The sequence below is a fragment of the Hemitrygon akajei genome, chromosome 11 (assembly GCF_048418815.1).
Source record: "Hemitrygon akajei chromosome 11, sHemAka1.3, whole genome shotgun sequence".
Taxonomy (NCBI): domain Eukaryota; kingdom Metazoa; phylum Chordata; class Chondrichthyes; order Myliobatiformes; family Dasyatidae; genus Hemitrygon; species Hemitrygon akajei.
In genome coordinates, this window is record NC_133134.1 from 160,203,302 (window position 1) to 160,218,995 (window position 15,694).

Sequence of the window (15,694 nt, forward strand, 5' to 3'; positions counted from 1 at the left end):
ACTCATCATCTCATGTTTATGATATTTATTGTTTATTTCTTTATTATTATTTCTTTCTTCTTGTATTTACACGGTTTGTATTTTGCACACTCTTTAAACACCCAAATTGGTACGGTCTTCAATTGATTCTATTATGGTTATTATTCTGTTATGAATTTATTGAGTATGCCTGTAAGAAAATGAATCTCAGGGTTGTATTCAGGAGGGCATGGAGCGACCACTCCCCGCTGAACATCGACGGCTCCTCGGTAGAGATTGTAAAGAGCACCAGATTTCTTGGAGTTCACCTGGCGGAGAATCTCACCTGGTCCCTCAACACTAGCTCCATAGCAAAGAAAACCCAGCAGCGTCTCTACTTTCTGCGAAGGCTGAGGAAAGTCCATCTCCCACCCCCCATCCTCATCACATTCTACAGGGGTTGTATTGAGAGCATCCTGAGCAGCTGCATCACTGCCTAGTTTGGAAATTGCACCATCTCGGATCGCAAGACCCTGCAGTGGATAGTGAGGTCAGCTGAGAAGATCATCAGGGTCTCTCTTCCCGTCATTACGGACATTTACACTACACGCTGCATCTGCAAAGCAAACAGCATTATGAAGGACCCCACGCACCCCTCATACAATCTCTTCTCCCTCCTGCCGTCTGGGAAAAGGCACCAAAGCATTTGGGCTCTCACGACCAGACTATGTAACAGTTTCTTCCCCCAAGCTATCAGACTCCTCAATACCCAGAGCCTGGACTGACACCTTACTGCCCTATTGTCCTGTTTATTATTTATTGTAATGCCTGCACCATTTTGTGCACTTTATGCAGTCCTGGGTAGGTCTGTAGTCTAGTATAGTTTTTTTTCTGTGTTGTTTTTTATGTAGTTCAGTCTAGTTTTTGTACTGTGTCATGTAACACCATGGTCCTGAAAAAACGTTGTCTCATTTTTACTATGTACTGTACCAGCAGTTATGGTCGAAATGACAATAAAAGTGACTTGACTTGACATGTATATGGTGATATATACGTTCTTTGATGATAAATTTACTTTGAAATGGCACCTGCTGTGGATCTGTTGTGCTTTGCCCTTCCTGTGTTGGAGCTGCCTTATATACAGTTAATAGTGTCAGAATATAGGTCACTTGTCTCGGGGAGGAGTCTATAGCAGGTGGGCACAACTGCAAGCTCCACGCAATTGGAGTTAGAGATTATTGCTAAGGTTGCGTGATTAAAAGAGACTCGGAAATGAAGTTCTGATGACTTGGCATGTGATAAGGAATATGTAACTGTGAGAACAGCTAAGATAAACAGTGTAATGTAACTCAGGCCAGCAACCAAAGCAGAGACAGAGGAAGCAGGCAACTAAAAGTGTGACCTTGGATTTTTTTCAAAGACAATTATATCAAGATATACTCAGTGACCACTTTATGAGGTACATCTGTACATCTGCTTGTTAATGCAATATCTAATCAGTGCACAAAAGCATGCAAATATGGTCAACAGGTTCAGCTATTCAGACCAAACATCAGAATGGGGAAGAACTGTGATCTAAGAGACTTTGACTGGGTTATGATTGGTGTTGCCAGACGGGGTGGTTTGAGTATCTCAGAAACTGCTGATCTCCTGGGATCTTCACATACACAATAGTCTCTAGAATTTGTGGAAAAACAAAAAAAAAAAATCCAGTAAGAGGCAGTTCTGTGGGTGAAACACCTTGTTAATGAGAGAGAGGTCAGAGGAGAATGGCCAGACTGGTTCAAGCTGACAGGAAGGCAACAGTAACTCAAATAACCACATGTTCAAAAAGTGGTGTGCAGAAGAGCATCTCTGAATACACAATATGTCGAACCTGGAAATTGTTGGGCTACAGCAGCAGAAGATCATGAACGTGCATTCAGTGGCCATTTTATGAGGGACAGAATAAAGAGGGCACTGAGTATATGAGGAATATAAGCTATCAGTATTAAACTAAGGATGTATGGGAATCATTCCTTTCCCGTGAAGGTGTATGAAACTGGCAATAGTTCCTGCAGCTTTGACGATTCCATTGTGGGAGTGCAGGGTTTTGGAATTGCATTCTGTTTTGTTTCTGTCCATCAACACGATGGAAAGGATTTGGGGAGTCTCTCACTGCACTGTACCACGTGCAATTTAACTCAGATATGGGTCCTATGGGTAGGAAAGGTTTAGAGCAGGGGTTCCCAACCTTTTTCATGCCATGGACCAATACCAATAAGCAGGAGGTCCATGAGCCCCTGGTTTAGAGGAACATTGGCCAAATGCAGGTAGCTGGGACTAGTTTAGATGGGCATCCTCATCGGAATGGATGAGTTGGTCTAAAGGTTCTATTTCAATGCGGTATGAACCTGCAGTGGTGCTGACTCCAAGCTTCTCCCCCAGGTTATGACCGGGATTCTGTTCATGTGAATGATAGGTCATGGGTTAAGGGTGAAAGGTGAAACCTTTAAGGGGATCATGAGGAGGAACTTCTTCACTCAGAGGGTGGCCAGAGTGTGGAACAAGCTGCCAGTGCAAATAGTGGATGTGGGGTCGACTTCAACATTGAAGGGGCATTTGGATAGGTACACGGATAGGAGGGGTATATAAGTCTATGGTCCAAATGCAGGCCAATGGGACTAGGAAGATTAATGGTTCAGCATGGACTAGATGGACCAAAAGGTCTCTTTCTCTACTGTAGTATTCTATGACACTGTGAACTGTCATGACCCAGCACGTGGCAGAAGATGCCTACAGCCTCCGCAGCAGCCAGCAAAGCCATCCCACCAGTTTCTCAAACACATTTGTACCTCAATCAAGCATTCAGAATCTGGGGCGATCTGTGTTTTAAACACATGGCAACTGAGTGAAGGTGGGACCATCTCTGTTTTTTATACATGGAAAATGAGTGACACAGATAATTAGTTACAGGAGAGTGTTCACTATCACCGGGAAGAGCACTGTTGATGTTCCCTCTGATGTTTTTTACAGCTGCGTGGATCAGCCATTGCTCTGAGCAGGAAATTTTTACACGGCCTGAAGACTGCGCAGCACTTCAAATGTTCTTTTTTGTAATATCATACTATGAATATTTAGAATGAAAATTGAAAAATCACATACTTTTGTGTATAATGAAATACCGTTCAACAAAAGAAAAACTTTCACGCTTTGTAAACTACTTCTTGTCCCTCTTTATTCTGGCTGCATGGCAACAGAGGCTATGTGTGTGGGAGCATTTCGGTTACCGCGTGGCCATGGAACTGAGAGGGAACAGTGGGCACTGTTGGCGTTGTAGATTTCCCATCGTGTCACCTACTAGGGTGGCCCATGTAAATAAACATTGGCCTGAAGCTCAAACACGAGGAAATCTGCAGATGCTGGAAATTCCAGCAACACACACAAAATGCTGGTGGAACGCAGCAGGCCAGGCAGCATCTATAGGGAGAAGTACAGTCGACGTTTCGGGCCGAGACCCTTCGTCAGGACTAACTGAAAGAAAAGATAGTAAGAGATTGGCCTGAAGCTGACTTGTTGGCTGCTTTATAGTGTATAGAACAGGCTTGTGTAGAGGAACTTGGTGTCAAAGAGCACAGAAAGAGGCCCTTTGGCCCATCTAGTCTGTGCTGACCTGTTTCTGTAGCTAGTCTCATCTATCCACACTTGGACCATAGTCCTCCATAACCCTCCCATCCATGTACCTATCCAAACGTCTCTATCGTGTTGCAATTGAACCTGCATCGACCACTTCTGCTGGCAACTTGTTCATGCATTTGCAACATTCTGAGTGAGATAGATTCCCCTCTCGTTTGTCGGCCATATAACTGCAGCCGATTGTTCGCACCGTGCATAGCAATGCAATTTCCATGACTTGCATTTCTTTTTGTCGTTGCCTTTGCAGGTACCAATATCCCACCATGGATGAACTGGCTGAGATGCTGCTGGCAGTCCTAACCCACTTAAAGTGAGTTCAGTGTAAATGTTAGCCTAAATCGGGTTTATTATCATGTGAAGTTTGTTGTTTCGTGGCAACAGTACAACACGAAAGATAAAATATGCTATAAATTGTAATTATTTGTGTGTGTATATACAAAGAGTGCAAAAAGAGAGCAAAAATATTGAAGTAGTGAATCAGGGTTAATGTCTGATGTATGCCGTGAAATGTTTTGCAGCAGCCATACAGGGAAATACATAAAAATTATAAATTATATTAAGAAATATATTAAAAATTATATTAGCAAGTAGATTGAAAATGTTCATGGGTTCATTTTGTCTGCTCAGAAATCTGATGGTAGAAGAAAAGAAGCTGTTGTTAAAATGTTGAGTGTGTGACTTCAGGCTCCTGCACCACCACCTCAAATGAGGAGAAGACCTATCCGGTGGGGGGGGGGGGGGTTGGCGGTGGGGGGTTGGATGTTGTCTTTTTGAGGCATTGTCTTTTAAAGGTTTCAAAGGTACATTTAATGTCAGAGAAATGCATACGATGTACATCCTGAAATTTTTTTTCTTCGCAAACATCCATGAAAACAGAGTGCCCCAGAGAATGAATGACAGTTAAATGTTAGAACCACAAAGACCCCCCCCCAGCTCCCCCTCCCATGCATATGCTCAGCAAAGCAATGACGACCCCCACCAGAAATAAAAACATCGGTGCCCCCCCACCCCCAACCGAGCACTCAAGCGTGCAGCAAAGCATCAATAAGGACACAGACTTGCAGTTCTCTAATAAGGGGAGAAGAGCTGCCCCCGTTTCACAGTAAGGTGGGAGACCTAGCAAACAGCTCACTGATTTACCATGTTAAGAGTCTGTTGCATTGCTTGTTCTGAGCTCTGTGCCCAAAGAACTCGGGTCAGCCAGCAGCCAGCTAGCTGCTTTCAATCTTCCGTGTACTCCCATGCCACACCAGTTTCTTGCGGAGGCACCGACTTTGAGTCCGCCCGCCTCCAGAGCCACGAGATCCCGGAGCGCTGAAGGGCATGCTGGTCTTCTAGGGCCGCGTCCTTGGTATATCGAATAGCGGCCGGTCGTGAGGCCCCGAGAGCGGGTCCCATTCCCGCAAAGGACCATAGTCAGCGTGAAACTCCAGGTCAGGGACTTCAAAAGAACCCTGAAAGGGAAAAATAGAGATATTAAAGATGGAAATAGAGCTGTTTCCGAAGATGCAAGCAAAGGAGTCACCATTAGGTGCCATTGTCCTCCTGAGCTCCACCCTAAAGGATGGAGACCCTTTTGAAGATGTCCGCAATGGTGGGGATGATGGGTGGGCCTTTCCAGTCCTTTCCCCATTCACCACCTCCCCTAGCGACCACTTTCCAAAATAGGACTGGTCTTCGGTTTCATTTCACTGACTGCCAGAAGTACGGAGAACTTACTGTATCTGATTGTCTTGCAGTGTTCAGAATGTGATTGGGATTGGAGTTGGGGCTGGAGCCTACATCCTAACTAGATTTGCAGTGAGTATCTAAGATGGACAATATATTATTCAGTGCACACTCTTTTCTGGACCTCATTGTGTTTTGGTGGCAAGTTGGTGTCACCAGTAAAGGGGTTAAGGGTTTCTGGGAGAACAGGGTTGGGGGTGGGAAGAGTATCAGCCATGATTGAATGGTGAGCAGACTTGATGGGCCAAATGGCCTAATTCAGCTCCTGTGGTCTTGTGGTTAGAGGATTAGTAGTTCACAGGTTTGCATTGAGTTAGTCATATTCCAATAACTGGGGATTGAATAAATCTAAATTAATGATTGTCTATCAGTGCTGGTGTCGTGAAACTACCAGACTGGTGAGCCGAGCAACATCATACTTTTGGGGAAGTTGACTTGCCATCTTTGCCTGGCTTTGCTGACGTGTAACTGCAGTGGGCTGGTAACTGCCCTCTGAGATGGCCTGATTGTCCACACGAGCAAACCCTCCCCAATGTGAGGCTTGCTTCAGTGCCGCACCAGTGTGTTAGCCTGGACTTGTTGCGGGCTCTGATGCGGTATTTGAGCCCGGAGCCTTCTGACTCGGGAGGGAGGATAATGGTCGATACTGCGCAGTGTACCGAAGTGTATCTTGAACTGCCGTTAATCTTTAATTTCTGCCTGGTTTGTGCAAGCTGAGCCACCAAAACCTCGTTGAAGGACTCGTCCTCATCAACATTGACCCGTGTGCTAAAGGATGGATGGATTGGGCTGCATCAAAGGTTGGTTGGGATAATTCTGTCTAATGATTTCCTGATTTCTCCTCCTTTTGAATAATTTTGTGTACAATGTCCTGTGTATGTTACTCAAAATAGCTTCTTTGGTTTGTTAAGAGTAGGAATGCTTCTTTGTCTGATAAGTGTTTCTCTCGCGGTTGTTTAGCTTTAGACGAGGGGTCGAGTGGTTCGATGGTTGAGCTCCAACGATGTGCACTAAACTGACTGAACTTTGATAAGTTGGCGCCTTTTGCTTTTTCTTTTCTTTCATATATATTGTATTGCCTAGTACTCTTTTAGTTTTAGTAAAATCTTTAAAGTGTATTTCATAACGGTATCTGGTGTGAATTTGATACTGTGTGCGTGCGCGAGGCATAAACTTGATTCCCACAGCACCTGCATGTACGGGAGGTGGGGGTGGTGTGAGTCTGGATCTCATTTTCCCCTTGACATATACCAGCCTGTTGGGTGAGTGTTACATTTGCAATCTAACACCCCTGAGAGGTGACTTGATAGAGGTGTACGAGATGAAAAGAGGCATCAATCAAATGGATAGCCGGGGGAGAAACTGCTCATAATGAGGGCAACATTTTAAGGTGATTGGAGGAAATTATGGGGGGGGGGGGGGGAGAGGGACATCAGAGGTACATTTTTCACACAGTGAGTGATGAGTTTGTGGAATTACCTGCCGGGCTGGTGGTAGAGGCAGAAATATCAGGAACAAGTGAGAGACTCTTAGATAGGCACAGGGATGATAGGAAAATGGAGCGAAGGGTTAGATTGACCTTGGGGTAAGCTAAAAGGTCGACACAACATCGTGGCCTATACTGTGCTGTTGCTTTCCACAGGGTCTGCTCCCTCTATAATTCCCTTGTCCAATCATCCCTCCCCACTAATCACCCCTGGCACTTAACCCTGCAAGCAGTGTAAGTGCTATACCTGCCCATCCACCTCCTCCCTCACCTCCGTTCAGGGCCCCGGATAGACCTTCCAGGTGAGGCGACACTTCACTGTTGTATCCAGCACTCCTGATGTGGCCTCCGCCAGGTTGCTGAGCCTCATCGTAGATTGTGGGGCCGCTTCGTTGAGCACCTCCACTCCATCGGCCAAAAGTGGAACTTCCTAGTGGCCAAACGTTTTAATTCCGACTCCTGTTCTCGTGCCAACATGTTCGTCCATGGCGTCCTCTTGTGCCACGATGAGGCCACCCTCGGTTGAGGGACAACGCAATATATTCCGTCTGGGTAGCCTCCAATCTGATGGCATGAATATCAATTTCTCCTTACAATTAAAAAAAAAATTTCCCACCTTCTTCCATTCCCCACTCTAGCCCCTTATCTCTTCTCACCTGCCTCTCACTTCCCCCTGGGGCTCCTCCTCCTTCCCCTTCTCCTATGGTCCACTCTCTTCTCTATCAGATTCCTTCTTCTCCAGCCTTTTACCTTCCCAACCCACCTGGCTTCACCTATCACCTCCTTCCCCCCGCCCCCCACCTTTTTATTCTGGCAAATTCCCCCTTCCTTTCCCGTCCTGCAGAGGGGTCTCAGCCTGAAACATCGTCTGTTTACTCATTTCCATGGATGCTACCTGACCAGCTGAGTCCCTCCAGCATTTTGTGTGTTGTTGAGATCTTTTGGCAACTTGGAATAACCTGTCCTTTTCTCCTCCAGCTTTCTGGATGGACCACCAACCTGGATGACATTGTCCTGGCTCATCACTTCAGCAGCGTGAGTTAAAACCCTTCTAATACTCGTAATCATGGTCACTATTCAGTCCAGATTCCTTTCTCCTTGCCCACACTAGTCAGTGACGTAATGCAGACCTGTGGATGTTGTAAATGAGTTAGCTACTGATTCCTTTTCGTTAAGTGGAGATGTCTGATTGTAGTGACATCAGAGGCATGACGTCGGTGTTTGTCTCCATTCCTGCTGCTTGGATGTCCACTCCTTAAGCATAGAATGAAATTTATATTGCACACAAAATGCTGAAGGAACTCAGCAGGTCAGGCAGCACCTAAGGAGAGGAATGAAGGGCCAACGGGCTAAGACACTTCATCAGGACTCTTTATTCCTTTCCATAGATGCTGCCCGACCTGCTGAGTTCCTCAATCACCAAATCTGAAGATGCTGGAAGTCTGAGCAACACACACAAAATTCTGGAGGAACTCAGCAGGCCGGGCAGCATCAATGGCCCGAAATGTCAACTGTACTCTTTTCCATAGATACTGCCTGGCCTTCCTTCAGCATTTTGTGTGTGTTGCTCTGGGTTTCCAGCATCTGCAGAATCTCTTCTGTTTGTGAATGGAATTTGTAACAACTTTTACCTACTGATAACTTATTGTGAAAGTCTGTGACATACACTCAGTAGCTCATTTATTAGGTACACTGTACAGCTAATCAGCTGATTGCGTGGCAGCAACTCAATGCATACAAGCATGCAGACGTGGTCAAGGGGTTCAGCTGCTGTTCAAAACAAACATCAGAATGGAGAAGTGACTTTGACCGTGGATTGATTGTTGGTGCCAGTTGGGGTGGTTTGGGCATCTCAGAAACCAGTAATCTCCTGGCAGTTCTGGGGGTGAAAACGACTTTTTAATGAGAGAGGTCAGAGGAGAATGGCCAGACTGGTTCAAGCTGACAGGAACTCAAATAACCAATCATTACAACAGTGGTGCGCAGGAGAGCATCTCTGAATGCACAAGTCCAACCTTGAAGTGGATGGGCTACATCAGCAGAAGACCACAAACATACACTTAATGGCCACTTTATTAGGTGCCAGACATACCTAATAAAATGGCCACGGAGTGTGTGTGAATTGGGGGGGAAATGAATCTCAAGCCAGCATACATTGGATATATTTAAAGCACACACTGTGCTTGACTGCTTAGCCTGGTTTATGCTGCTTCTCGTGGCATTCTTGATGGAGGTCCCTCCAGAAGATCAGTGGGCTTTACTTTAGCAGCAGATTTTTGATGGAATCCCCTCTTCTCAGTCTTATTTCTATCGAGGGCTCTGTAGGGGATCTCAGGAAGTAATGTGGAATATTATTTAACACCAGGTGTGCTGGCACTACTGAGCTGGAGTGGATAAATCACCCCAACGCTGAACTGATTCCACAACCTATGGACTCACTTTCAAGGACTCTACAACTCATGTTCTCAGTATCTCAGTTTGTTACTTTATTTATTTGTTGGTCTGTTTGTTATTGCTTTGGTCATTTGTTGTTTCTCCATCTTTGTGTGTGTGAGACTTTCTATTTGGTTATTTGAGCTACTGTTGCCTTCCTGTCAGTATTGCAAATGTAAGTTTTGATAAAAGAAGCAGGAGTTTGTTGATTCACGCGTCACAGAGAATTCCCTCAGACTATCCTTCAGAGCCTCTCCCCTCAACCAACAGACTCTTGAACCAGAGAGGATAACTTCACTCAACCCATCACAAAACTTTTCCCACAGCCTATGGACTCACTTTCAAAGACTTCATCTCGTGTTCTTGATATTTATTGCTTATTTATTATTATTATTATTATTTCTTTTTTCTCTTTTTTTGTATTTGCATAATTTGTTTTTTTTTTGCACTTTGACTGTTGCCGGTCTTGTTTAGGTACAGTCTTTTAAAGTTCAAAGTAAATTTTGTTATCAAAAGTACATGAATATCACCATATACAATCCCGGGATTCATTTTCTTGTGGGCATACTCAACAAATCTATAGAATAGTAACTATAACAGGATCAATAAACAACTGCCAAACTAGGGTTTTCAAGCAGAGTGCAGAAGACAACAAACTGTGTAAATACAAAAAGAAGAAACAATGATATGAATAAATAAGCCATAAATATGGAGAACATGAAATGAAGAGTCCCTGAAAGTGAGTCCATAGCTTGTGGGAACATTTCAGTGATGGAGCGAGTGAAGTTGAGTGAAGTTATCCTCTTGGGTTCAAGAGCCTCAAAGTAACTGCTCCTAAACTTACTGGTATGAGACCTAAGGCTCTTGTACCTTCTTCCTGATGGTCTATTGATTCTGTTGTGTTTCTTATATTTACCGTGATGTTGATCTGTTGGTGCCAAGATGAGGCCACCCTCAGGGTGGAGGAGCAACACCTTATACAGTGCCTATAAAAAGAATTCACCTCCCTTGGAAGTTTTCATGTTTTATTGTTTTACAACATTGAATCACAGTGGATTTAATTTGATTTTTTTTGACACTGAACTGGCATACAGGAAAAGACTTTCATGTCAAAGTGAAAACAGATCTCTTCAAAGTGATCTAAATTAATTACAAATATAAAACACAAAATAATTGGTTGCATAAATATTCACCCCCTTCAAGGCAGTATTTAGTAGCTCGATCTGCATTCATGGAAAGTGCAATGCTCACTGTTTCAGGATGAATTCTCTTCATTGACATGAAATTATAATAATTTCTCTTTCATAGATACTGCCTGGTGGAAAATCTGAAAATGCTGTCTTCTTTTTAATTCAGGTTTTTGTTAATTTTCTGCTGCCTGTTCTGTTTTTGCTTGATGGCAACGTCCTGCAGACGGTTCACGAAACGACTTCTTTCAAATACGATTCTGTTGCTAAGTTGCGTGTAATTGGAACCTGTGATCTCCAATTTGATGGTGTGTTTTTGGGCCGATTGAGCAGTCTGGCACTTTGCTGTCTCTGAGGGAGTTTGATGAGGTTGGGAGGAGAATGTGTGGCGTGGAAGCCTGGAGACGAGGCATGAGCTCCTGATGAACTCCATTGCTTCTCTCTGATTGAGACATTAAAGGCGTGAGCTCTTGATCAACTCCATTCCGTCTCTCTGAGTTATCGAGGGAGCGAGCCTATGATTGATTCTGTTGCTTTGCTCCGTTTGAGGCATCAGGCAAGGTTGAAGTTGACGAGGAGGAGAGCAGAGGATGGGTAGTTGTTTGGCGCTCTCTGCCTGCGCTTGTCTGGTCTTCCTCTCCCTTTCACGAGCTGCTGTTGGAAGAAAGTGCAGGAGTGCTGGGACTCCTGTTGCGAGGATTGATCGGCAAGGCTGTTGACTTGTTTTGAGGGACTTTGAGGTTCATATTACACGTGCTCCTAGATTCTGGTTACTCTCTTCTTTTGAGTGGTTTGTTTGGGCCATCGATGTGGGCCAGGGTACTTCGGCGAGGAATAGCTCGGCAGGGGGCCAGCGACACGGCACGGAACTAAACTAAACTGAACACTACTGCTCTCCTGGTTTGGTGTTTTATATTCTACATTGTTTGCTCACTTTACTTCCGCTTGTACAATTTGTTCTTTTTTACATGTTGGGTGTTTGATGTTTTCTTGAACGGGTTCCATGGTGTTTCTTTGTTTCATAGCTGCCTGTGGGAGGACAAATTTCAGAATTGTATTCTGTACACATACTATGATAATAAATATACTTTGAATCTTTGAATGTAGTCCTTGGCTGCTGTTTCTCATTTTGTAACAATCTACAGTATCTATCTTTGCATTGTAAGACCCTATTTAAAGAAAAGTCAGTTGACTGCAAATAATTTCTGCAGGCATGTGGCCTACTGTTGTTGCCATTGATTGAAGTACTGTGAAGAGAGTGAAGTTTTAGATCTATTTTAATGGCTGCCTATTTTCCTTCCTAAACCACTACCCAATACAGGATGAGCTGGAGAACAATTTAGAACTGATCCAGACCTATCGACTCCACATATCCCAGGATATTAACCAGGAAAATATGTATCTTTTTGTCAACTCGTATAACAGGTATGGATAGATTTATAAAGAGACTGGTATCCATGTAAACCTGGGATAATGGACATTAGGATAAAACATGGCAGTATCAACCCATCAAAAGGCCTTAAAGATCTCCAATTCTTTCTCAATAGAAGAACCAACCAGTTTCCCTCCAACACTACCCTCCTGTGTCTGGCAGAACTGGTCCTAGCTCTCAATTACTTTTGCTTTGGATTCTCCCACTTGCTACAAAATTGAGAGCATGGGCCCCAGCTATGCCTGCCTTTTCATTGGCTACATAGAATAATCCATGTTCCAAGCTTTCCCTGGTAATGCTCCCCAGCTCTTCCTCCCCGACATTGACGACTGCATTGCTGCTGCATCATGCACCCATGCTGAGCTCAACAATTTCATCATCTTTGCCTCCAACTTACACACTGCTCATAAATTCACTTGGTCCTTTTCTGACACATCTCTCCCCTTTCTCGATCTGTTTTCATCTATGGAGACCACGTGTCAACTGACATCTTTTATAAACCTCCCTACTCCCATGGTTATCTTGATTATGCTTCTTCCGACCCTGTCTCCTGGAAAAATGATTTTCCCTTTTCTTGATTTCTTCACCTCTGCCACATCCGTTGCCCGGACATGGCTTTCTGTTCCAGGATATCAGAAATGTCCTCCTCCTTCAATGAATGGTGTTTCCCTTCCTCCACCATTGATGCTGTCCGTATCTTCATCTTTCCCCATATCCTGAACATTGGCTCTCACCCCAGTCTCTCACTGCCATAACAGGGATAGAGTTCCTCTTGTCCTTACCTACCACCCCATGAGCTTCTGCATCCAACACCTCATCCTCTGCAACTTCCGCCATCCCCAAAGGGATCTGACCACCAAACGTACCTTTACCTCCCCACCCACTCTGCTTCCTGCAGGGATCGCTCCCTCTGTGAGTCCCTCCCCACTAATCTCCCGGCACTTAACCCTGCAAGCGGCCAAGGTGCTACACCTGCCCATTCCCCTCCTCCCTCGCCTCCGTTCAGGGCCTCCAAACAGTCCTTCCAGATGAGGCAACACTTCACCTGCGGATCTGCTGGATTGCCTGTTGTGTCCGATGCTCCCGATGTGGCCTCTACTGTATCGGTGAAACCCGTTGTAAATTGGAGGGCCGCTTTTGTCGAGCACCCCCACTCCATCTGCCAAAAGTGGGATTTTCCGGTGGCCAAAGATTTTAATTCAGATTCACATTTCCTTTCTGACACGTCAGTCCACGATGAGCCTCAGGGTGGAGAGCAACTCCTTTTATACCGTCTGGGCACCCTCCAACCTGATGACATGAATATCTATTTCTCCTTCTGGCAAACAAATTCCCCCCTCCTCCTCGATTCCCCACTTGGACCTTTTGCCTCTTCTTACCTGCCAATCACCTCTCCCTGAGTCGCCTCTTCTTTCCCTTTCTCTCTGATCCACTCTCCTCTCCTATCAGATTCCTTCCTCTCCAGCCCTTTACATTTCCCACCCACCTGGCTGCACCTATCACCTTTTAGCTCTCCTCATTCTCCTCCCCCCACTTTTTTATTCTAATGTCTTCCCCCCTTCCTTTCCAGTCCTGATGAAGGGTCTCGGCCTGAAACATTTATTTTTCTCCATCGATGCTGCCTGACCTGCTGAGCTCCTCCAGCATTTTGTGTGTGTTGCTTTGTATATCAATCCTTTTCTGAATTACTGATTCTCCTCAGACAGCACTTTCCAAAACCACGACCTCTATCAGTTAGAAGGAAAAGGGCAGCGTATGTGTGAGGACATCACACCTCAGAGTGGCTCTCCAGTTGGCTCCACATTCAGACTCATTTATCACACGTACATCGAAACATACAGTGAAGACCAACGTGAGGATGTGCTGGGGGCAGCCCACAAGTGTTGCCACACATTCCGGCGCCAATGTAGCTTACCCAGAATTCTCAGCGAAGCAACAAAGCAGCAACAACAAAACAAGCCTCGTTCCTCAGGGGTTTTCAAACAACGGGGATGTGGGATCGTTGGAATTTTGACTGCATTTTGGATTAATTGTGTACTTGGGAAGAATTTACTTTGGGGTGCTCTTGTTTGCAAGATCTGCAAACTAGGGAGATAACGATCATAAAGATGACTATCCAAGTGATCTGAAGTTTACACTGAATTCTGAGAGTTCACACACTCGACCTTTGTACGGACTTTCCTTTCATTTGTGGCTTTGTTTCCTTGGTGGATATGTGACAAAATTGGGAAAGAGACTTTGCAAACATGATTCATGTGCTCACCTGATAGCAAGATCCAATAGCTAGTCATAGTTATAGAAAAGTACAGCAGAGACGCTGGCCCTTCAGCCCATCTAGACCATGCCAAGCCATTTAAACTGCCTACTCCCATCGACCTGCACCAGGACCATAGCCCTCCATGACCCTAACATCCATGTACCTATCCAAAGTTCTCTGAAACATTGAAATTGAGCTTGCATGCACCACTTGCGCTGGCAGCTCATTCCACACTCTCACGACCCTGAATAAAGAAGTTTTCCTTCATGTTCCCCTTAAACTTTTCACCTTTCACCCTTAACCCATGACCTCTAGTTGTAGTCCCAGCCAAGTTAAAGTGTGACATGACTTGCTAGAGAAATGTTGATTTAATAATTTCTGTTGGTAAAGTGTTTACTCTATTATTCTAATGGCAGGAGGTAGTAGATTGCGAGCAGTAAAGGCATGTCTTGTACAAGCTATATTTACAATCACTTTATCTGCATCTTTTATCTCTTTTTACAGTCGTAGAGACCTGGAGATTGAGCGACCAATTGTTGGCGTGAATGAAACAACAGTTAAAACTCTGCAGTGAGTAACTTTAAATTGTCAAGAAAGTTTGAAGTATATTTATGATCTAAGTGCATATAAATTATACAACCTGGATTTGTCTCCTTACAGACAGTCACAAAACAGGAAACCCAGTAGGGCCCCATTAAAAAGAAAACAAACACCCAGTGTGCAGAGGGGAAAAAAAACACAAATCATGCAAACAATACGTGAAAAACAACAGCATTCAGAACGAAAGTGAGTCCGTAGACATGAGGCCTGGAGTAGGCCCGCAGCCTCAGCCTTAGTTCAGTGGAGCATATGCCTGCTCGTCTGCCCTTAAACACACTCACCAAATCCTGGACTCTTGACCTCAGAATCTACCCCGCTGTGATCTCAATCCTTTTCGTTTACCCGCACCGCACTTACTCTGCAGCTGTTACACTTTATTCTGCATTGTTATGGTTTTACCTTGTTCTACCTCAATGCACCGTGTAATGATCTGAGCTCTATGAATATAATGCAAGACAAGTTTTTCACTGTTTCTCAGTACATGTGACAATAATAAACCAGTACCAATTTTTATCACAGGCCAGCTCCCTTGAAGAAAAATGGTGCCAAAAGCCATCAAACACTCCTCATATGATGAGCCTTTCAATCCCAGAATCATTTTCGTGAACCTTTGAACCCTCTCCAATATCAGCACATCCTTTCTTAGATAAGGGGCCCAAAACTGCTCTCAGTCCTCCAAGTGAGGCCTCGCCAATAGCTTATAAAGCCTCAACATTACATCCTGATGAAGTGTCTCAGCCCAAAGACGTCGACTGTTTATTCATTTCCATTGATGCTGCCCGACCGACGGCGTTACCCCAGCATTTTGTGTGTGTTGTCCATCTTTGTTTCCAAGCACTTCTTCCTGCAAGCGTCACTGCTTGGTACCCACTTCCCTGTTTGTACATTATGCAGTAGCCATTAGGCCATGTTGAAGTCGATATCGTTTGGAGATGACC

At 44.6% G+C, this 15,694-nt stretch overlaps 1 protein-coding gene across 6 annotated transcripts in view; it reads left to right on the forward strand.

Annotated features, from left to right (window-relative positions):
* ndrg3b (ndrg family member 3b) overlaps window positions 1–15,694 on the forward strand; it is a 125,125-nt gene that overhangs the window by 70,683 nt on the left and 38,748 nt on the right. For all 6 annotated transcript variants that reach the window (XM_073062078.1, XM_073062075.1, XM_073062074.1 and 3 more), the window contains exons 6-11: window positions 3,881–3,943; window positions 5,373–5,433; window positions 6,075–6,161; window positions 7,826–7,882; window positions 11,789–11,892; window positions 14,661–14,726. In XM_073062078.1, coding sequence (XP_072918179.1) covers window positions 3,881–3,943; window positions 5,373–5,433; window positions 6,075–6,161; window positions 7,826–7,882; window positions 11,789–11,892; window positions 14,661–14,726 — 438 coding nt within the window. The remainder of the gene's footprint in view (window positions 1–3,880; window positions 3,944–5,372; window positions 5,434–6,074; window positions 6,162–7,825; window positions 7,883–11,788; window positions 11,893–14,660; window positions 14,727–15,694) is intronic.